The following is a 24,553-nucleotide window of genomic DNA, read 5'->3' as shown; positions in this document are numbered from 1 at the left end:
CTATGGTCCTCATTAGCCCTGAACATCCGGATCGATTACATGCGATTGAAGCTTACGTCGACAGCGGTGCCATCGGCAATTATGTGGATCATGAAATGGTTTTGAGGATGAATCTGACTCTTTGTCCAAAGGCTGTAAAGGACGTCATTACTACGGTGGATGGTACGGAGATAGCCTCCGGACCAGTAACGCATACCACCCAAGAAGTGACGCTAGTAAGTCAAGATGGACACCATGAGAAGATCGTGTTCGATGTGATCAAGGCCCCTCAGTTCCAGATTATTCTAGGAATTCCTTGGTTAGAGAAGCACAATCCTCAGATCGATTGGCGAGCAAGAACGGTTCAGTTTCCAGAATGTGTCTCTACTTGTCACCCTCGACCTGGTGTTGCACTGGCAGCAATTTCCTCGGAGGCTCCTCAGTTACCTCCTGAATACCTAGAATTCCAAGATGTTTTCCGGAAGGATCAGGCTAACTCTCTACCTCCTCATAGGTCTTATGACTGCCAGATAGACCTGATACCTGGATCTACTCCTCCTTGTAGTAGAATTTATGCCCTCACCGAGCCTGAGAATCTTCACCTCCGACAATACCTGGATCAATACCTAGCGAATGGGTTTATTCATCCTTCCAAGTCCCCTGCTTCCTCAGCTTTGTTCTTCGTTCCAAAAAAAGAAGGGGACCTTAGAACTTGTATAGATTATCGCGTCCTGAACCAGATCACCGTTAAGAATAGATATCCGTTACCTTTGATCCCTGAACTCCTGGACCAAGTCAGAAAAGCATGCATATATACAAAGCTGGATCTTAGAGGAGCCTACCACTTGGTACGAGTAAAAGAGGGCGATGAATGGAAGACGGCCTTCCGCACCAAGTATGGGCTATTTGAATATCAGGTCATGCCCTTCGGACTTTGCAATGCCCCGGCCGCCTTTCAATATTTTATGAACGATGTCCTCAGAGAGCTCATAGATGTGTGTGTTGTTGTTTACATTGACGACATCCTCGTTTATTCTTCATCGGAAACTGAACATCGGAAACACGTGAAAATGGTCTCTCGAGAGATTGCGTCAACACAAACTTTTCGCTAAGTTGGAAAAATGTGTTTTCAACGTGACTGAAGTTGAATTCTTGGGATTCATATTATCACCTAGCGGAGTGCGTATGGATTCAAAGAAGGTCGATGCAATTCTCAAATGGCCATCGCCATCCTCCGTAAAAGGTGTTCAAAGCATGTTAGGCTTCGCTAACTTTTACCGCAGGTTTATCCCCGAATTCTCTCGAATAGTCCAGCCCATCACCGCCTTGTTAAAGAAAAACAAACGTTTTGAATGGTCTACCGAGGCGGAACAAGCTTTCCAGAATTTGAAGACTAGATTTATCTCTGCACCGATCTTAAAACATCCTCGCCCAGAACTCCCCTACATCGTTGAAACTGATGCTTCGAGCCTTGCCATGGGGGCAGTTCTATCACAAAAGGACCCAGTAACCAATCAGTTGCATCCCGTGGCATTTTGGTCCCGCAAATTCTCGCCTCCTGAAATCAATTACACTATTACTGATAAGGAACATCTAGCTATCAAGTCCGCCTTTAAGGCTTGGCGGCATTATCTTCTGGGGGCCCAACACACCGTTACTGTGATTACAGATCACCGAAACCTGCAATTTTTGAAAACCGCAAAAGCTCAATCCTCTAGGCAACTCCGTTGGGCACTGTTCTTTGCCGAGTTTGACTTCATATTTACCTATCGACCTGGTACAAAAAACGGTAAAGCTGATGCCCTTTCTCGGATGGGAGTGGAAGAACATTTGATCAATCCTAAACCTGTACCTATCATTCCCGAACAAAGAATTCTAGGTGTAATCGCCACACAATCCATAGAGGAAGTTAAGGATAAAGCCAGGCTACTGGTAACTCCAGCAGACATACAGAATTGGCATCTGCAGGGAAAGGACTTTACGGTGAAGGACAACCTATTATATTTCCAAGAACGGTTATACCTGCCCAGCACAGATTTACAGAAAAAGGTAATCTCTTGTTATCACGATTCTTTAATGGAAGGACATCCCGGTATGACCAAGTCCTCGGAAAAGATCAAGCGCTACTTCTGGTGGCCGTCTTGGAAAAAAGATATCAGAGACTTTATAATGTCCTGTGGAGTATGCGCCCAAAACAAGAGTCAAAAGGAAAAACCAGCCGGCCTCTTACGCCCTATTGACATCCCACCTCGCCCGTGGCATACGCTTTCTATGGACTTCATCACCGATCTACCCCCATGCTCCGGATACAATACGATCCTAGTAATCGTGGACCTATTCTCCAAGATGGCGCATTTCATTCCACTCAAAGGCTTACCAACAGCAGCAACTCTGGCCCGAGAATTTCTCGAAAACATCGTCCGACTGCACGGTTTTCCTTCAGTTCTAATTTCGGATCGAGGTAGTCAATTTATTTCTCATTTTTGGCGAAGTTGCTGTCGGTCGGCTCAAATTGATGTGAGACTTTCGACCAGCCACCACCCTCAAACCGACGGACAAACCGAGAGGACCAATCAAACTCTGGAACAGTATTTGCGCTGCATGCTACAACAAACTGAAAAAACTTGGAAAGATATCCTTTGGATAGCCGAATATGCCTACAATAACTCTGTCCACTCGGGAACTGGGAAGACCCCGTTTTTTCTTTTATACGGTAGTCACCCTCGAACCTCGGAGTTGGATCCACTCCAAGATCTTGGAACACCAGCAGTAGACCACCTGCATTCTACAATCACCCAAGCCTTTAAGGAAGCCGTTTCTCACCTTCAAAGGGCTAAAGAACAATACAAGAAAGGAGCAGACCAACATCGGAAGGAAGCCCCTCAATATCAAGTAGGAGATCAAGTCTGGTTATCCACCAAATATCTACCTCTAAAAGGACCACGCACATTCAACCCAAGATACCTTGGTCCCTATTCCATCACTACCATAGTAAATCCAGTAGCGGTCAAGTTGGACTTGCCCCCTCACATGAAGATACATCCGGTCTTCCACGTCTCTCTATTAAAACCCGTGCAACCTCAAACCCGACTAACTACATCTCCAAAACCTATTCTAGTTGATGGAGAACTCGAGTTTGAAGTCAAAAGCATCCTGGATTCCAAGATCTCCAAATCTAAACTATTTTACCTGATTGACTGGAAAGGCTACGGTCCCCAAGAAAGATCCTGGGAACCTGCAGAATATGTCCTCGCGCCTCATCTAATCAAAAGATTTCATCGAACATTTCCTAACAAGCCCAAACCCCCGGAGAAGCCCGGTTTGGGAGGGGCCTTGAGGGGGGGTGCTGTCATGATCTCTGCTTCCAAAAGATCAGGACTTGCCCGACTCCCTTGGAAGCAGACCCATAACCCCGGTTCCGAGTGCCAGCCAGTCCCAATTGGGACCTTTTGGACCCTGTCCTGGCGCCAGTGGCACCAGGCTCATAAAGATGCCCAGTCCCAGCGCTGGAAGCGCCGGGCTCATAATGCTTGGGTGGACTTACCTGCAGCAGACCATGCTGCTTACTTACCTGCCAGTTGAACCCCTGATCCTCTTCTGTTTGGGACTACTTTTCCTGTTGGGTGGGGCAGGAGCCACTCCCTAGGTTCAGAACACTGGAACTCTTCTGGAAAGCAGGAACTCTTTTCTTACCTAGGCGTGGCTGTGGAAGGAGACACCTAAGCACTACAGGAGGCTATTTAAACCACACCCGATGGATGAATCTTGCTTTGCGTTATTCTGCATTCTCTGCAGCAGAACGCTCATTGTGTCTTCTGCTTCTGATCCTGGGTCTAAGGGAGCAAAGGCTCACCATCCTGGAATCCAGTCTTCAGCAGCACCTGTAAAGACAAAGAAAGAACAGGTTAGCACTACGGTCTTCAGTGGCAGCGCATCTCTTACCTGGTCCATCGGCTGTCACCAACGCCTCGCGCTGCATTCAGGCATCTGAAAGACAAAGGCTTACCTACTCTTCGCATGCTCCGGAGGTCTTCGCACTGCATTCCGGCATCTGAAAGACAAAAGCTTACCAGCTCTTCGCACGCTCCGGAGGCCTCCGGCGCATCTGAAAGACAAAAGAAGGTGCGTTTAAAGACATTGGGCAACTTTATTACTCACGTGCCATTACTCCTTCCCACGCCGAATCCAGTGGGTATTCCAGCACCCTTCAGCTTCTCTAAAGCTCCGAACTTGTACCTGCAAGATAAAAGGGACAGTTAGTGCGCATCGTGAAGCAGGCTACAAGCGCTTACTTACGTGCTTCCAGGCGCTTCTATTCCTCACGCGGGTTCGATCCTCAACTCTCATCAGCCCGCCATCTGCCATCGCCGGAACCCTGCAAAACAAGAGATATCATTACAAAAGACTTTTAAGACATTTGAAGTGCCCAGAACTTACCGTTCGTGCAGTTAACGACAGACAGCAGTCCTCTGAGGTCAAGAGGCCTGCACCCTTATCCAGTGAAGAAACTGGTTACGGCACCCTGCCCCGAGGCAGATGGAGAGCTCGGCGTTCACTTACCTTAGGTGAGGGTGTTAACCTTTGGGGTTCTACAGGAGAAGAGAAAGGGAAGAGGAGAGAGGCACCCAATAACCCCAGTTCATTATTCCCATATTTTCTATCTGCAGACATCTTACTCTTCGAGTCAGACATACAGTGCACAGAGGTCCAGCCCAAAGAGCCAACCGTGTGTTACACATCACCTTTGAAGATACGGCATTCACCCAGTCAAGACCGGCGCCTCTGCGGGAATCAGGTGAGCGTTACAAGAAACCGGAGTTGTGGAGAGACAACACAGCAACCTGAGAGAAACCAAGCTTGTGGATAGACCTGAGAGAGACCTAAGAGAGAACCGAGGAAATCAAAGTAATGGAGAGTCTGAGAGAGAAATAAGAGAACCCAAGGTCATAGAGGGACCTCAGAGAAACCTGAGAGAAATAAAGGTTGTGGAGAGACCAGAGAGGGGCCTTGGAGAAACTGACTAATGTTATGGAGAGACCTGAGAGAAACCAAGGTTAAGGAGAGACATGAGAGAAACATGAGAGAAATCAAGGTTTGTTGGGGGACCTTGGAGAATTTGAGGTTATGGCAAGACCTCAGAGAATCTTGACAGAAACATAGGTCATAGAGGGACTTGAGAGAAGCCTGAGATAATCCAATGTTGTGGAGAGACCTGAGAGAAACTTCAAAGAAACTTAAGCCACCGAGGGACCTGAGAGAAACACGAGTCATGGTGAAGTCTTGGGGAAAGTCTAAGGGAATCAGCGGTCATGGAGAGACCGAAAGAGGCTGATGTGTTAAAAAAACAAGAGGCTGTGGGGAGGTCTACCGAATTGTGAAATCCTGTAGAAGGAAGACCTGGGAGCAAACCCTGTGATGGGATTGTACAACAAGCATGTGATATATGTTTAATTTATAAAATATGTATGGACTTTGAAAATGTAGGTTTATGAATACTTTTGTTGGCCAAATTTGGAAAACTATTTTGTGTTGTGATTCATGGGTTCTCGTAGGCTGGAGACTAAAGTCCTTCTAAAGACTTTCTCTTGTGCATTGTTTGGAACTCTTGTTGTTCCAACATGGTATTCTTTGGGGAGAGTGTGAATAATAAGAATAGTTTCAAGACTTTTAAGTTACATAAGTCAAACAGTCTTCGGTGCAGGCAGCCTTTAGAGCGCCCCGTTTTAGGTTACACCATACTTTCTTAAGAAGTTCCTTACTATTTTGAGATGAATTCCCTTGCACCTGTAGGAGTTTATCCAACCCTAACGCTGAACAAAAGACAACTGAAACCTAACCAAATCTCCAGAGTCCTCTTTTGTCAACATTTCCACAACATCCCCTGTGGGAACTACATGTACGCTTACTAGAATGGAATATGGCCATGGCATTCAAAATAAACGCACCACTTCTCTCAACGGGTGGACATTCATTCTGAATAAGACTTAATTAACCATACGTACAAAAACAGGTAAAATCACAGCATTATTTTCTGTTTGTGTTTCCAATGTTTTATAAAACAAAAGGTAAACCACTTTTGAAATGTCGCACAGTCACAAGATTAGGAAATCAAAATAATAATAAAGGAATCAACAAGTCACTCACTTATTGGTCTCAGGAGTTCACTTATGGCAATAAACCTTCCTTTCTGGCATGAGTAGAAGACTCAGTGCCATTTCACAGACTTGGCAGAAGACACTATTGGCAATGCAATTCACAGTGGGATCCCCAAAGGTGGCATTAATTGGGGGATACGTTCTTTACAGTGAACCAGTGTCTATATTTCTAGTGATAATCAAGAATAATAAGGAAGCTATCTTGGAGTAGCTAGGTCAGTATGGTGGCCAAATGGAGAAAAAGTAGGAAGGGATGGCATTTTCCACCCTAGAGTCACATCACAGAGGAAGGAATCGAAGGAGGCACAGTGTGGAAACGATATATTGATGATCAACTGAAGGTTGGCGAGAGTTTCTCAGTGCTCTGCACAATAACCTAAATCTCTGTGATGACAACTGTGGAAGAGAAAGTGGATTGGTAGTCAGGCGAGCAAAGGTGGTAGGAGCTCTGCTCCCGAGCAGTCACAGGAGGTTCCTTATCTGCCCTAGACACGATGTTGGAATTCAAACAATACACAATTACTATTATCCTAAAATTGGAATCTACATTACTGGTGGTTGATAATCCAAAGTGGTTCCTATCTGACTGTGCAGGGCGTTCCAACAGAAGTTGCATCGCAGGACCTGCAATCCATTTGGGAGGAATTGTTTTCCACCCTGACTGGATCTCACGTAAAGTCTGTTCTTCTGCAGATATGGTGGGCTTCTACATTTCCGATAAAGGGGCGAAATCACGATGCCTCTAGAGAGGGTTCCGCTTTGATTATTCTTTGTTCACTTGATTTGTTTGATAGCCTCCTTTTGACAGTTATGATACAAAGAGAGGTGCGTTAGATGGCCACCATTACTATGCCTGGACTTGAATTCTATCCTACCGCCAGAATTCTATCCTACCGCCAGAAAGAGAATTCTTCTTCAATTCAAAAAAGAATTAGACGAGCAGGGGGTGGCTGCTTCAACTGGCTTTGCGATCAGGCTGAGTGTCGACTATAAGACAAAGTAAAACACCTTCACCCAGGACATCTCAGCCAGGGTTTTTCTGGATGGGTTCAGTGGGGGCAAAATACTTCTGGGACTGATCACGAGATTGGTCACTCATGTGAGTGTATGGGTTGCAATTACCCACTGGGAGGAAGTCTTTGTGAGGCCTGACTATTGCGAGAAGGATTCCATGGATGGAGGGGACATGGGGCCTCATTACACGGTAGGCGGTAAGGGTTTACCGGTACCAGTATTTTACTGGTACCGGTAAATCCTTACCGCCTTACTACGAGGTCCCTTTGCGGGTTGGGGAATTTAACGCCTGCTTTTTGCAGGAGTTAAAAACCAACCTGCAAAGGGACCAGAGAGCTAATTACGGTGCCGTAATTAGCACCTTCCCCATTCCCATAGAGCCCTATGGGGCAAAAATGGGAATGGGGAAGGGCAATGGGGGAAGGGGGAATTACCGCCCCACCAACCTTGGAATAGGGCGGTAATTCCCCTTTCCACCAAGGCGGTGCCGGTATTTTACCGGCATGGACCAAGGTGCTAATAGCATCACTAATAGCACCTTGGTCCACCGCCATCCGTGTAATGAGGCCCATGGTGTTGATGGTCTTCTGAGGGGTAATGTCAACAGTTAGCCTCCCTAGACAAAGAGAAATGCTTGCTTAGCATTTCTGAAGACCCTATAAAGCAGGTGGAATGTTTAAATAACGGTTCCCAAGCAGTGAGAATCATTTTCCTTCAACAAGCATTTCATTAATGTTTTAAGCAGTAAGCTGCTTATAAAATGTTCACTCACTGTTTATTAATTAGCATTTATTAAACAGTTACTCAAATGTGTATTGAATCCAAACGTTATCTCATCATATTAAACATTTACTTGCATAGTCCTTGCTAAAAGAATAGTTGATAAGCAGCTTTAAACATTTGCTTGAAATTTCAAATCCGCATATTGTATTCGCGGTTCTAATATGTCTGATTTTGTCAAATATGACGCAGTTTGGAGAAATTGGGCCCTGAAGAAGTCTTTGAGAACCTATAGGAACACAAAACCTTATTCAGATTCTTTTTTAATTCCTCCAAATTGGCCTTTTTCATGATGCGTGCATATTAAAAATGGTGAAAAAGCGATGCAGGCAATTTCAAGAATATTGCCCCAAAATGCGTTTTAATGATAAACCAAAAACAAATATATGTACATTAAAAAGCAAACTGCTTTAAAGTGCAAGCAAGCAATACTTGCCGTTAAAATGCTGGGGATGTTTGGTCCAAGTTTTGAAAAGTTACATGGTACATATACCTGCCTTTTCTTACAGAAAGTGAAAATAACCTTAACTTTAGTGCTGCACATGAAACGGAATCACTTATAGTGAGTAAATGAGTGAGTGAGTGGATAGAGGTACTTGTGATGCCAAAACACCAATTGAAATGAACGCCCCCTTTTAGTTTGGGCTATTATATGAGCCAAAACTATTGCATTTGAGTACAGATAGGGAGGAACAGGGGTGGACTGGGAACCAAAAAAGGCCCTGTCTGGAATGACATATGAGGAGGGACACAGAGTGCCTGATTCATGGAACGTTTTCCTATGGGATTGCACCATTATAAAACACTTCCATGAATCAGGCCCAGAGTTTGTAAGTTTTGTTTGGTTATGTGCCCACCCATTGCCTGCCCATGTCCCATGTCCATGGCTATGCTAATCCCTATGGGGATTCTCACCCATGTCCCCTTTGCCCGCCAAAAATACCTCCTCATGGGAACTCTTTGAGCTCACTTTAATCAAGCTCTACCATCAAACTTTGCACTCAAAAGTGTTTGTTCAAAGCACTTTTCTAAAACTTAATGACTTAATTGAAGCTGTAAACATGCTACTGGTGTATTAAAAATTGCTTACATTCCCTACCTTCAGCCACTCGATTTATAAACACTATTGCGTGTCCTTCACTGAAGTCCTGTTAAAAATAAGCAGTGGCAAAGCCAACATTTCTGGCTTGTGTATAAGTTGTAAGCTTTTGCCAGGCACTGCTATTAGATGCCCGGTGCTAGCACCATTTTGCTCCTGCTGCCAACAATGGGTAGTTAATACCACTATAGATGTGCCTGCCCGGAGCCTTTCTAATGCCTACACAAACCCTAATGTAATGTCAGCGAAGATCCTTCCTTAGTGCCTGCCGGTACACCTTTGAAGTGCCACCATCTCTAAGCCCCATCAGGCCACAACCCCGCGTATCAGCATTTCAAGATTGCATTTTAAACAACAAGACACATGTCACTCCTCCATCTTCAGTAGCATTTAATTGAATTCTAATGGCACAGGAATAATTAAGTGATATGTATTGACCCCACTACAAAATATCAATGAATGTCACTGAAAATACACATTTGTTGTATTATTGTTTCACTTAATTTTTCAAGATAAATATGGAGTTTTTGTGTGTTTCTATTTCAGTGTTGTAACTGCAACAATGAGCATTGTGTCTGTGTTAATCTCAGCCGGGGTTCTTCTTGGGAAGGTTAACCCTGTCCAGCTCATATTCATGACAATAGTGGAAGTGACGGCCATGGCTACTAACAGGTGGATCGTCACAGAGTTCCTCAGGGTAAGATACATTCTGTTTTAAAATTATAGCAATAGAAATATTGAATGGTAATCATTTATTTCCCTTTGATCCTAAAATGTAGTTGAATCGAGTTATTGGATATTTGTAAAAATGTGGATTCAGCACAGAAACAAATGGCAACACCAGATAGGATGGACACAATAAGGTAGATGGTGTCAGGCCTAAAGCTATGTGAGGTTTAAAATATTTCCCTGCGCAGCTTGTAGAAGTGGGGAAAATGTTCACGTAGTGTCACAACTTTGTATACATACTTAGAAATTAACCACAAATAGAGAAAAGATAGAATGAAGGAAAGAAAGAGGAATGAACTATTTGGGGAGTGGTAGGAAAGGGACAGTAGGTAAGGAGATAAAGACAACAAATGTGGAGAAAAGAGAGGAGAGAAAGTAACAGAAAGGGTCAGGAAACAAGAGGGAGAAGGGCGATGGGGAAAGGGTGGAGTGAAAAGGGATGAGAGAACAAAGGGGAAAGGAGCGACAGAAATATAGTTAATTGATATCAGAGGTAGGAGAGGAGTGGAGAGGAAAGGCGAGGATGAATGTCTGTAGAAAGGATGGTGGAGTAAAGTAAGAGAATCATTATGAATATGAAGGTTTATAGGACTCATTTGGGAAGTTTATTGGTAGATGGAGCGCCCTTACCTTTTGCATCACCCGCTGTTTCCTGCTGACTCCTGGCTGGCTGCAGATACCTACACCGTCAGGGCCTAAAGATTAAAATGTGTCAAATGGTCACAATTTCCAGTATTTAAAGTGAGGCAAATGACTATGAACTTCATTGGATTGTAAGAAAGTGGATATTGATTTAGGGAAAAGTTGGGCACAGGAGAACGTTTTGGCGGTTTGCTGTTGAAGATACAATGTAAGCGGTTGGAACAAACCAGTGCTCTTGTATGTCTGCTGCAATATGTTGTTTCGCTACATGGGCCGGGAAATGCAACTGCTGGAATGCTACCTTTAATAATTCAACTGGCATCACTATCTTCCCTGTCACTTCCTGTCTCCAGATCAGATCTGTTGGTGATTGCTTACACCCTCGTTTGGCCCATAACTCTTGCTCTTCTATTGGTGCCCTCCTCTGCAACTCTTTTAGTTGTGTTATTGGTGTATTGCTATACGCTTCTTCTAATGGTTGTGCGGTGGGTGTTTTGACAATGCATTCAATTGTTGGGGGTACATTGATATAAGAGGAGTTGTTCGCGGCTGCGTCTGCTGCCGCATTTCCCAATGAGATCGCTTCTGTGTTATTAGTATGGGCTTGGCATTTCACCACCGCCACTACTGATGGTTCTGCTAATGATTCTATTAATTCATTTAGTAATGTAGCATGTTGAACTGGCGACCCACCTGCCCGTCAGAACCCTCTTCGTTGCCATTGCGATAATCCTGGTTGTACTGTTGTTGTGGCATATGCTGAATCCGAATATATGGTCACTGCACAACCTTTTGCTGTATGCAGTGCCTCAATTAATGCCACCAGTTCAGCCGCTTGTGCGGAATAATGAGAAGGGAGGTGCTTTTGGACAATCGTTTCATAGTTTTCTTCTTCCATTCATACCACTGCCATCCCCACATGTTTTTCCCCTGTTTCAGTATCTATGGATGCTGACCCACCTATGAAGTATATTTCTCCTTCCTGTAATGCATTCTCACTTGCTTTGGGGATATCATCTTCCTCTCCCTCGTAGGTTGCACAGTCGTGCTCCTACATGTCTTCTACGGTACATGGTTCTGTAATGAACATGGCTGGATTTACTGTTTTACATCTCACTACATGCACATTTGGGCTGGAGATTATTATCTTATAAGCAGTTGCCCTCTGTGTTTTCAATGTTGATTTGGATCGCTCTAAAATTGCAAAGAGTGAATGATCCGTGTACAGCGTCACTGAGCAGCCCATTACAATTGTGGCGCTCTTTTCAATGGTGAAGGCCACTGCAGCAAGAGCTTGTTCGCATGCGAAGTGACCTTGCATTACCGCGTCCAGCGTTCTGCCATTCCATTTCGATGACCTAGATGAAAGGTCGCCACCAAGATGGCAGGGCAGGTTAAGACAGCGAGTGGGAAACATGCTAGTGAGCAAGACAAAGAATGGACGGTAAGTAAACCAGGAAGAAAGCATAAATTACAAATGCCATTGATACACAAAGGGGCAGGACGGCCGCACTACATTCCGTGGGCCAAAATGGACAAGAACAATTTGTTGAAACTACTCCCCGCACTCTCGGGTGGGGCAGGCAAATGGATACACGCGTTCGAGAAGAACACAGCAGGGGTCCCATTAGCAATAGGGGACGTGAAAAGTTTGTTGGTGTCCGCTGTTGGCAATCAAGCAGACGCTGTATGGGTGAAGGCGGGGTTCCCGGGAGTAACAATGAGCTGTGACCGCCATGATGGATCGCCGTTTAATAACGTTAGAGCGCAAGTATGGGATGCATTGCGGCACACGTTTCCAGACATTCCAGATTTACACTTAGTGATGCAGTGCACGATGGGAGAGGAGGAGGAGTCTACGCAATTCATCCTCCAGGTGCAAGACCTGTGGAGAAGTGAAACGGGTACGGCGTGGGATCAATCCATCACCCTGTTTTATTTTATAATTAAAAAGGAGCTTCCGAAGGAGGTACAGAAGGCCTTGGATAAAATAGCTGGGATAGAAATCAAGGGTTGGCCTGAGATCCAAAGCATAATTGTGCACCACTGTAGGAGGATCAAGGAAAGAGAAAAGGAGATAGTACAGAAGAGGTTGGCAGACAAAGCAAAATTAATACAGAATGAGCGAGTGAAGGTCGCAGCACTGAATGCAACCACATCAACTGATAGAAGCAGTGAAGGGGATGACGGAGCAGGAAATGCACCAGTGAGGATGGCCACAGCATGGGCTGCAGGAAGGCAAGAACAGTGGGACGGAGAAGAACAATACGGAGGGCCCCAGTGGCAAGGAAGACCAACAAGGGGACAAGGTGGGTACAGGGGGCCAAGAGGGGGATTCGGAGGAATGGGAAACAGAGGTTTAGGAGGGCCTGGGATGAGAGGAGGACCACAAGGGTCATGTTGGAATTGTGGAAGATGGGGGCATTATTCAAGAGATTGTAGAATGCGACCGGCGGGGTACTTTAAAGGACAGCTTCCTATGGGAAATGAACAGCAATATTTTCTGCGAATCTCGTTCCTTTTATGACGAAGCATGGTTCTTTGATGCAAATTACTCCTTGGCGCCTGTTTGTGCATGTCCTCTCGTTCTGCAGCATCTCTATTGTAACTGTGTGTGCCTGGAAGGTGCTCCGAATTCTACACAATACGAGATGGATCAAACACTGGGCGTCTGACAAGGGTACCTCCTGTGGCACTAGTATTTTGGGCTCTCTGATGCGTGCGGTATGAGAGAGCAAATATAGCAGCTCTCATTTGTACCATTTATTTGACTGGTCGGGGTGGCGGGGGTCTTCTATTTCGTCTAATCCCTAATGGACAGGGGTAAAAACAATGTGAAAAGACAACTATTCTGCCAATGAGAATGATGCTAATGTAACCTACACTATGGTGCACTTTAATGACACAACAACTGCCCCTCTTCTGCCAATTGCTGCTATAAGCTTGTATAATAACAATGAAACAAACGAATATGATGGTGACTATTTTTGGTCAAAGGAACTAACCAAAATGACTATTAACGCACAGACAACCAGAGACCCTACCTCTTTTTATATTGCTGCTACTAATGAATCACTTGAACCGCAAGCTGAACACACAGTAACTAATGATAATGTCACATCATGGACCGGGGTGTTTCCAATACACTATCGAAAGGTTAGGAGTTATCGCAAGAGGAAAGGAAGAAGGGGGCGGGTGGAAAAAGATATGACATCTATCATGGCCTGGGATTAGACGAAATAAAAGACCCCCGCCACCCCGACCAGTCAAATAAATGGTACTCTGATATGAGTGCCACAGCCAAGCAAGCCACAAATGAAAACTGCTATGTTTGCTCTCTCATACCGCACGCATCAGGGACACCCAAAATACTAGTGCCACAGGAGGTACCCTTGTCAGACGCCCAGTGTTTGATCCATCTCGTATTGTGTAGAATTCGGAGCACCTTCCAGACACACACAGTTACAATAGAGATGCTGCAGAATGAGAGGACATGCACAAACAGATGCCAAGGAGTAATTTGCATCAAAGAACCATTCTTCGTCATAAAAGGAACGAGATTCACAGAAAATAAATGGCATGACGAGACGATCGAGTGCAAAGCTGAGGCACTCAGAGGACTGACTGAAGAGAACTTTCAATGGGTAAAAGAAACATGTTCCCCCGTCTGGTCCCAGCACATTGCCAAACTCACGTGGGTTACAGCACTAGAAAAGCCAATCAAGACGCAAAAAGAAATACCACATGAACTATGCTTTCATGGAGAAGGAAAAGTGCCCATGGGTGCCAGCAAGCAATGCATTAAGACAATCATAATTCCAGACATGAAGAAGGGCACAGCGGCCCTCATGGACTTGTATTGGATCTGTGGCAAACAAGCATACCTGCATCTCCCGGCGTCGTGGAAGGGCACTAGCGCCCTAGCCACCCTACATTCGGCTCTGATGGTAGTCACAGAAAGTCACAATCGAGATGGAAACGGAGAATCGGCTGGCATATCGGCAGCATGAGAATTGGCTGGCATATCGGTAGCAGGGCAATCGGCTGACACATCGGCAGGGCCCCAACCAGAAGTAACAGAGCCTCCAGCATATGAACTGTTGTCAGAAAACGACCGAAAAGACAAACTCTCTCGCAAAAGGAGATCATTCAATTATATCTTCTCTGAATCATCTGCTCTCCTTGCCGCAATCCCGCCGAAGTATAAGCTCTTCAACTCCACAGAGACATTCTTTGCTTTGCTCCTAATACCAGGACTCCAGACCCGAACTAACGCCAAGTGGTTACAGATAGTGCACTGGGAGCTGATCCAACTGGCCAACAACACTGAAGAAGGATGCAACGTGATAAAAGTTGAACTCCGTGCCTTGCGCCTAATGATAATGCAGAACCAGTACATCTTAGATCTCCTCACGGCGATGGACGGCGGTGTTTGCCGAAAAATCAGGAGCGCATGTTGCACATTCGTGCCATCTGAAGATGCAGATAATGGAACACTCTCCCATGTAATATCAGCAGTACACAGCCTGGGAGAAAGGATGTCGAAAGAAGGGGGAGTAGAACCAACCACCTGGTTTGACAACATGTTCAGCTGGATACCATCCTGGTTCAACACAATGATGAAAATGTTCATTCCTATCATCGTCTTCATAATGATATTTTTCTGTGTGTGCCAATTAGGTATCCGATGTTGTGCAATATCTATGCCTTATTCAGCTATGATGATGGTAACGATGGGTCGACAGGCAATGGTAACAACTATGATAGATGCACGGATGCAAACTGGGGAACCTAGCACACCAAAATATCGCATGACAGCTGTATACCGCCAGAATGGGGACAGGGTTGACAATCTATATCACACCACCATAAAAGAACCAAGAGAGCTGCAATGGTACAATGAAGTGTGGGTGGACCTGGATGGGGAAGGAGGGATATATATGACATGTACCCCTGATGAATATGCAAGGAAAGGGCACAGCCTGAAGAGCGTATGTAGGGCATAGATGCCCATAAAAGGTACACCAGCCTGGGACGAAGCAATAGCTGAAGCTGAGTATTATCGAAGAAAGAACAAAAGAACTGATAGTTTGTTACTTTAGATGTAACGAGAGGGGGGAATGTGTGGGAGTGAGGGGCCCGTAGGCCCCCCGTCCCTCCTTTGCCTAGTACAAACTTGGACCATGTTCCTCCAGTGGTGGGAGCTAACCCCGTTGCCCTTATGTGATTGATGCCAGTATCAGATGGCACTCGTGTAGATGGGGCCATTGCGCAGGACACAGGGCATCCATTTTGTACCCCCTTGGCTCTATCTTGGTAACTAGGCCTCACTGCGATAATCCGAAAAGGTTTCTCTCCCCTTTGCAGCGCCGCGCCTACAGCACTCATGGCCCCCACCTTTTCTCTCACTGTGTCTGGAAAACTCTGCAGCCCCATTCTCATGCTGAAGCCGGGGGTGATTGCAACAAAGAACAAATGTAACATCTCACTCTTCCACTGAGATCACTGCCCTGCATGTGAACCGGCTTGAGTCAAGCAATGTAGCTCATCCATCTCCACAAATCTGTCCATGCCTCCTCGCCCTCGCCGTTTGAAAATTACTGCCAGTGTAACCCTGTGTCCCTGAAAGGTATTCTCTTGATGTACCAGATATGCAACCTAGCCATGATGCCCACCAAGCAGGCCACGACTAACATTAGACCCCTGTCATACTATATTGTCTCCCACTGCTAACAAATGCCAATATGCCTTGGATCTTTTTACGAGTCCAGACCCTAGCTTCAATCAATGTTATCATGATGGTCAAAACCTTTTAACCTGATGCTATACATATAAGCTACTGTTATTAACAATGTAAATACATGTATGAAGTTTATAAGTTTACAACAATTTGTTCAAACGAATTGCAAATGATCATTATTTAGTGCATGCTTCACAAAGATGAATTATGTTAGCTTAGTTAGCGGCCACCCTGCTTTACGGCAACCTGAACTTCACCCTTCCTGGACACTGACAACTAGATCACGCGATGTCCATCCTCCCGCCAAAGGAATGTCCAATCCGGAAGGAACAGTGATGCCATAGCCATATAGTACTATAATGACTGTCCAATCCTGCACCAACTTAATACCCTATGTTAATTGCGTCACCCATGACGATTTTCCTCTTTATAATGTGATGTAATTGTGATATTTGTCAGAGCGCTCTCGGGCAGCAGAGTTCTTTGGATGCCATTTAGATAAAGATTATTTTTGAACTTTGCAACCAGTTCTCTTAGCCTTATTCCCCGTCACGGGGTGTCTTGTTTATTCTTTTTGAACATCTGAAGACGGGGAGGGCTCATACATTCCATTTTGAATCTAGATACTGGGCCATTTTCCCAGAACTATTCTGAGGTCCCTTAAACACCCCTCCCTCATTTACTTGGGTTTTTTGGATGGGTTGGGTCAAAGACCTGTATATCAAAACCCAACTTACTCAGGGCTCATGCATTTTTGCAAATCCTTTCCACCACCACAGGTGACAAAAAGTCGCCACCACCCAATTAACAAAACCGTTATATTTCGGGAGTTCCAACTTCGTAAGATCTTTCATGGTGATCAGTCCCAAATCAGGGATCATATGCAAAAGCTCTAATAACCATGATCTATTTAGGAAAGGGCTGCTCGCAGTCATGTCTTTCTCCATAAACTTAATATGAACTAAGTCCACACACCATGCAGAGTCCTTCATCTGACTTTCATGGCTCCATGTCCTTGGCCTCAGTTGAGTAACCCCGGTCATCCCAGGTTAAATCTACCTCAGAAGCTACTTGCTGGGGGTATTGGTATAGTGCAAAATATTCACTTGGGCATTGTTTTTTGGGGATAAGTGGTGCCCTACCGATAACTGGGGTCAGGGCTGGTTATTGATGACCTGTTGTGGGCTTTCTACCAATGCCGGCAAACCCGTCTCAATACTTCCACCATTATGAGGCATGGGCAAGGATTAAGTCACCCAACCATCCATAGGGCTTTTAAGAAGAACTTGTCTGGACTTACCATCTGCCAAGGTGTTTGAAACCCTAAACACCTCCTGCTCTTTTGCTGTAAAATAAACTGACCCCGTTTTATCCCCACTTGGTGTCATATTATGCCCATTAGACTTCTTTGGGATCATCTTTAGATGTCTGATTTTGCGGGGAGGGGGGAGACTTTGGCGCCTTCAACATGGAAAGCTCTGCACAAATAGCTTACAGTGCCCCACTATCTGGGGCCACCACTACATATGCCCTTTCTTAGGCAGACTCCTGCTTCCTGGGAGAAGATGTTGCACTTGTCGCACGTCTGGTGTTTTGATTGACCATTTCCTCAGGTGGGGGGCCTTTTAAGTTTTTTAAGAGATGGGTTATTCCAACCAACTCCTCTTGTAGGGTGTTATGCTCCTCCCCCATCCTGGTACATAATTGTAATAACGCCTCAGTTTTTGCTTCCCGGGGCTCTTGTCCATTCTTCCCTTGTAGGCAGCCAATCTCATCAGTAGCACTGCCCTGCTCTCTGATTTCCTCCAAACTTTCTTCTCCATCACTCTCTCCCTCCCCAGCCACCGATTCTGATGAAGTTCCTGGGGGCGTACCAGTGCGGGAGGATTATCTGGGTGAGGGGTCTTCGGGGAGTGGGAAAGGACACTGTATGGTGAGACGCGGTATCCCCCTCCCTGTAACAATTTTGCCCAATCCTACCAGGTAGGATAATTAGGAACTCTACCCCGCCCCCTTTTTACAACATGTACACTTTCACACGGACAGCCCGCTATAAGAGATTACAGACTAACACCCGAACAGTATACCTGACGTGTCCCAATACATTGGTCAGGCGAGGACAGGCAATTACTGACAATCACACACACCTGACTTCCATTACACTTTCACACACGGATAAAAGGTGGACCACGAGAGCACACTCTGAGCGAGGCAAAGCACACAAGGAAACAGCAGTTCCAAGATGGAAGTTGAACACGAGGAGAAGGCCGGCAAAACTATAGGGGATCGCAAGGAGGGAAGTGCCCTTGACCTTTTAAACAAGAAACCGTCCCTTTCATGAAACCTTGAGAATAGAAAGCGTAAGACCAGTAAACCAGGCTGAAAATTCCTGCATTGTGTGTTGGAGGCCTTCGGACCTCCCGCATCGATAATCAAGACGGGGAGACTGTCCAGCTGCCGTGGTCCTGTCCTTGGCTCTACGACCAAAGCAACGTCTCAGCAAAATCAACAAAGCCGTTGAGTTGGGAAGACCGATACAAGACCAGTCTGTGTTGAAGCCAAGGTTGCGAGTGGCAACATTGTATGGCAAACGCTGGAACAAACATGGATTGAAACCTGTGTGATAACCAACAAGGGTAAAGTCGAGTTATAGATGAGTGATGGAACTTTGAAACTAAGATACAATACCTTTGACAGAGTGGTCTGGCACCGCGTGGGTGCTGTGAGAAACCTGAGGGTATTCTTCCAAGTAGACCTCTGGAATCCCTTATTCAGGTGATCAGGGAAGGGCTGGCGCTGGAGGTGGACAAGCGAGGGAGGATCACCTGGGTAGGGAAACCCAGGGGTGTGCTCGGAGAAGTGCCCCAGGTGAGACGTGGTATAGCACCAGAGAGGAAGAAGGAGAGTTGGACGAGAACCCTAAGTAAGATCTTTATAGGTTATAATACATCTGCCTTGCTGCCTCCCAATAAAACTCTCCTGCCAGGATCCAACAACCCCTCGTACATAACCAATCCTCTAAGGTCCCATACCCTGTTGCACCCAAAAAGTATGTATCTCAGAATCCCTGTTTCCTAACAAATGCTCCCAAACATCTTTTCCTTTTTAGTTTCCAAACTCCCAGTCTGCTACGACAACACACTACCATTCCCACAAGTTCCCCTATTTAGGTCACAATAAGAACTCCGGTCATTTTCGTTTTTTTCACCAACCCCACCATTCTCACCCTTCCGAAAAATACCTTTCCTTCATCCTACCCCGTGGGATACTCAAAATTCCTACCACCCTCTTTTTCCGACACGAACACTTGCACAGTAACCGAAAAGGGGCTAATGTTAAAACTGTTTATCTGGCATGTCCCGACATGAGGGTCAGGCAGAGACAGCCAGTTAACCAGAATCACACACACCTGATGGCCCTTTCTGCACACCACAGGGATAAAAGATGGAGGACCAGAGCAAATGATGAGCAAGGCAGACCGTACGACCTGAGAGCTAACTCAGCATGGCAGTTCAAGAGGAGGCAAAGGATGGCGCAAACCGAGAGGGTGACAAGGAGAGAAGCGACTTTGCCTTTTCCCACAACGGCCTGTGAAACCTCCACAGAAGGAATTATAAGTCTGCGAACAATAGCCAGCGGGTGTTGCAGCAGATGTCATCGGTACATGAGACCCTCCTCCACTGATAACCAAGCCAGGGGAGCAGCGGGTCTCTGTGGTAGCAACCTTGACTCGAAGGAGAAGAAAGCCAAGCAGTTCATCACAGCCGGTGAGTCGAGAAAATAGCCCATAAGAAACTGAACTATGTTGAATGATAAACAGCCAAAGGCTAAATTGAACTTTGAAAAGCTAAAGAGGGGGAAAACCAGCAACAGAGGAGGCCGGCAACATGTGGGTGCTCACGCAGGAAACTCTGGGCGTTACCCGATGGTAGAAACTACCATAACCAGAAGGCCTTGGAAAAAGGTGAGAAGTGGTCAAAGTGGTCATACAGGGGTCTTGTAAAATCCTCTGTACCGTTGAAAGTCTTTGACTAACAGATGATTGCAAAGCTAAGGGAAATGAGTCCCGCTTGGTGAAATGAGCGTATAAACAATGTGTTGTAAAAGTTATCAAGAGTGAATCCGGCGGAGGGATGGTAACTAAGGGGGGCAAAGTCTAAAGTCCCATTGTGAACTGTTTGGTAAAACTTGGCAAGGGTGAACCCACCGGAGAGATGCTAACAAAAAGGGGTGAGGCCTGACGTCCCTATGAATAGTGTGTTGACTGAAGTGAACCCGAGAATGAACCTGGCAGAGGGTAGCTGACCAAAAGGGGCGAAGCCTGAAGAACTATTTAAAAAGACATTAAGATTTGTGAATGCAAGAAGCATTGGAAGACAAGGGGAAGTGAATTGTCCCCCTTGTCATTTGGGTCAGAGCCTGGCCGAGCGAGATCCAGGGCTGAGAAGTTATCACCCAAAGATTATTGGAAAAGGAACTGTTTAGTTGAATTATTGAATACAATTTGTGATGTGTCTACGCTCAGAAGAGGGGGACAGAGGGGTGAAGCCATCACCCAAGTATACGTGAAGCAGAACTTTGTGTTTGTTTGTTGGATACATGAGGCCTCGAAAGGCAGGAGACTTTTTATTTAAAAGAGACTTGGCCATCGAAGAACCTGATTGTTGATACGGAACTGTCGGTTCGTGCTGGGAAGGCTTGAGCGTGTGCTGTGCTCAGGAGATCCACTTTGTCCAAAACATGAAGAAGGGACACCCCTGGCAATCACATACTGATGTATTATTTGTGAACACTTCTTTCTTTATTGAAAACCCTATCCCACACTCTTTCTGTAATTAGTTTTAAGGATTTGGCAATAGGTTTTATTTTTTAGTTTAGGCCTTTTTATTTTGAAACAACGCTACAAGGACTGCCTGATTTTTCATTTGATTGTTGAAGCTTGCTCCCATCTTAGATTTAGGTTTAGGTTAGGTGTTTTTCCACCCTGCATTTACAGTTTAATAAACACCCTTGAACTGCGATCACTTGTGTCTGTCTTTACTGTTGCCACCATGCATTTCTAACAGTGCTCATTCGAAGGTCTCTGTAAGGTAACCAGCTGAGAGGTGGCACAAGGTGAAAGAAAAGCAAACAATTGTGAATGTAAGTGTTCTTGCGATGGGACAAGCTAAATCCTGTATACAATCAAAAGTCTTCATCGCTGATACAGTACAGAAAGTTGATGGCAAAGTAGATAAAGTTGGTCCGAGCCCGGCAGAGGGAGATCAATTGAAAAGCTTTGTGTTGAAAGTAAGTCTGTGTTAAAGTAATCCATGACGACCTGCTATCTAACCTTGATTCCAATCTCCCCTCTGTCCTCATCTTACTCGATCTCTCTGCTGCCTTTGACACGGTCAACCATGCCATCCTGTTCAACCGTTTCCGTGATAACATGGGTATCATCGATCAGGCCCTCGCCTAGCTGACCTCTTTCCTCTCCGAACAAACCCTCCCAGGTCCAACTTGTGTCCTTCCTCTCCTCTATCTCACTCTCTACTTGTGGTGTTCCCCAGGGGTCTAACCTCTCGCCCACCGCATTGCTGCTCTATGCTCCAACTTTCAGTGCTATGCAGATGATACTCAGCTCGTTTTCAGTCTCCCCTCTGACACCTCTTCTCCCTCTCTCATCTCTGTCTTTCTGCAATCCAGGAATGGTGTGCTGCCAGTGAGCTCCATCTTAATGCCAGTAGGGCGAAGATCCTCCTCATTGGCACACCTGCACACTCCTTTCCTGTCACTCTCTGGCTGGTCTCCCTTGGCCCTCTTCCTGCTCCCACCTGTGAGGCTAAGCACCTCAGGGTCATCTTAGACTCCACACTCTCCCTTTCTCCTCACATCTCAGATGTCTCTAAGAGGTCAAACTTCCAACTGCACCTACTCAGAGGTATTCTTACTTTCTTCACCTTCCCCCATAAGCTCACTGTCTCTAGAGCTCTGGTTATCTCTAGGCTGGACTACTGCAACAGCCTCTTTCTAAATCTACCTGCTTCTACTCTCTGCCCTCTGCAACTCATCCAGGACAGGACTGAGAGGCTTGTCCTTGGCCTCAAGCCCTGGGATCGAATCTCTCCAGCCCTGAAATCTCTTCATTTGCTCTCAGTGGCTACAAGGATCAAGCTCAAGACCCTCTGCATTGCCCACAAGGCCTTCTGGGGCTTAGGTCCTCAATACCTCCAACTCTCACTGCGGAAATATCTTCCTACTCAAGCTCTTCGCTCCTCCAACTCCCTTGCGGTCAGTCGCTTCTCCAAGCAACGAGTTGGTGGTAGATTTCTTTCTTCGCCTGGGGCCTTTGTCTGGAACAACCTCCCTGCCTCTCTGAAAGTTGAGCAGAACCATCTCTGGTTCTGGAAGTACCTCAAGACCTTCCTCTTTGCTTCTGCCTTATCTCTTCTTCTCCCCTGCTGATCTCCTGTCTGACACCGGCACTGGTCACCTGGCTACCCTCTGAATTCGGGCTTAGGTCCCTGCCCACCAGTCACACACCCGCACTGCCTCTTGGCAACCATTGCACTTGGGTCTGTATCTGCAACCCTACTGTCCCCTTACCTGCACTTATGGACACCCGTTGTCTGCACTTTACCCTTGAACTTGCTACCTGCAGGGCACACTACTGAGTGTTTGTTTTGATCCCGTGTACTGCACTTGCCCTCCCCACCTCTCCCCTGCACGTTGCGCGATCTCAATGTCACTTCACCTAGTAAGATCGCTGTCTTTGTCCTCCCTCTGTCCCCTCCCTTTGCTCGTCCCACCTTGAAACACTTGTGCATAGGCACGTTAAAAATGCCATATCATATCATATCATATCATTGTGCTAAAGTGGATCTGAGCCCGGCAGAGGGGGATCTGAAGTGAATAGTGACATTCCTAAGAAGCTTGTGTATATGCGAAATACTGAAAGGAAAGGAACTCTGTTGTTTGTTTATTGCATCAGGCCCTCTGAAAGAAGAGACTTTGAATGGCAAAGAGACTTTGGTATAGAAGGCCACGATGTTGAAGTTTTGAACTGCACCCTCCTGCTAGAAAATCCAGAGACTGTGCTAAGCTCTAGTGTGTTGCTTTGTCCCGTGCTGAAAACGTGGGGAAGGGAAACCCATGGCTTTAACATCCATATAATTTCTTGAACACCTCTTTCTTTTGTATAACATTGTATCCCACACTATTTGTATTTAGAGGTAAGGATTGGCAATACGTTCATTAGTATAGGCCCTTTTATTTTGACAAGACACCACTAGGACTGCGTCATTCTTATTTGATGGTCGTAGCTTGCTCCAATGTTTAAATTTAGGATTAGATAGGCATTTTTCAAACCCGATTGAAGTTCAATAAACACCCTTAAACTTTGGTCACTTGCGTCTGTCTTATTGTTTTTTTTTTAATAATGTTTATTTTTCAAACAGAGTTACATCGAACATATATCGCAAAACAGTTGGTAGGATAGCATGGCAGTTAGTTTTGTTTTTTGCATTGTTACATTACACATTCATATACAATTAGGTTGGCGACAGTGTGGTGTTGTCTTCTTCAGGGAGCATATTACACAGGTAAACGGCGAAAGAGAGTCCACATGTCCTTGGGTCGGCAAGTCGACTGCACAGTTAAAACAAATTGTTCCTCACATTCGTTTATCATCGACAAGTCTTTCAGAAAGTTTTCTTTTTTGGGTGCATCTGTAGATTTCCAACATTTCAGGATTTTTCGCTTAGCCATGACACATGCAATATTGAATTACCGCCTGGTGGTCTCGGTTACCTTACCAATATCTTCAAACAGATATTTCGGTAGGGAAAGTGTGGCTGGGATGTCGGTAATATCTTCAAGGATTTCTGCCACTTCCCTCCAGAGTTGGGATACCAAGGGGCATGCCCAATACATACGGTATGCATCTTCTCCTGGGGCTTTGCACTTGGGACATTTCCCTGTGTTGCCAACTACAAATTTAGCTAGCTTGACGGGTGTGTAGTGGAGTTGATTTAATACCTTGAATTGGATTAGTCTCGGGCCTGAATTCATGGAGACACCTTTTGTTAGTTGGCAACAGCGCAGCCAGCTAGTTTCGCCCATTTCCACTCCTATATCCTGTTCCCAAGCCTCTATGATCTTATTACATGATTTAGAGTGTGCTTGAACCAAATTGTACAATAGGGAGACACTTTTCCCACGGCCATCCACTGCTGTCATTGCACTTGTGAATAGGGGGTTCCGCCGGGAATGTGCGGCAAACACTGTTTTCATTCGGTGGAACTGGAAGCGTATGAGATGTCCTCCCCCCACCGCCTCAACAAAGTCTCCCAGCTCACAGAATTTGCCATCTGGGAACATGTCACGCATTTTGAAACGTTTGTCTGGGCCCCATGCCCTTTGTATTGCTTTATC

At 45.7% G+C, this 24,553-nt stretch overlaps 1 protein-coding gene across 2 annotated transcripts in view; it reads left to right on the top strand.

The window, feature by feature from the left end:
• RHCE (Rh blood group CcEe antigens) overlaps positions 1-24,553 on the top strand; it is a 692,073-nt gene that overhangs the window by 370,308 nt on the left and 297,212 nt on the right. For both annotated transcript variants that reach the window (XM_069622727.1, XM_069622728.1), the window contains one exon: positions 9,574-9,724. In XM_069622727.1, the coding sequence (XP_069478828.1) occupies positions 9,574-9,724 (151 nt within the window). The remainder of the gene's footprint in view (positions 1-9,573; positions 9,725-24,553) is intronic.

This window comes from Ambystoma mexicanum, chromosome 11, assembly GCF_040938575.1.
Source record: "Ambystoma mexicanum isolate Mex_15411 chromosome 11, UKY_AmexF1_1, whole genome shotgun sequence".
NCBI classification, from domain to species: Eukaryota; Metazoa; Chordata; class Amphibia; order Caudata; family Ambystomatidae; genus Ambystoma; species Ambystoma mexicanum.
The sequence above is the reverse complement of the archived record's forward strand: the minus strand, read 5'-3'. Positions and strand labels throughout refer to the sequence as shown.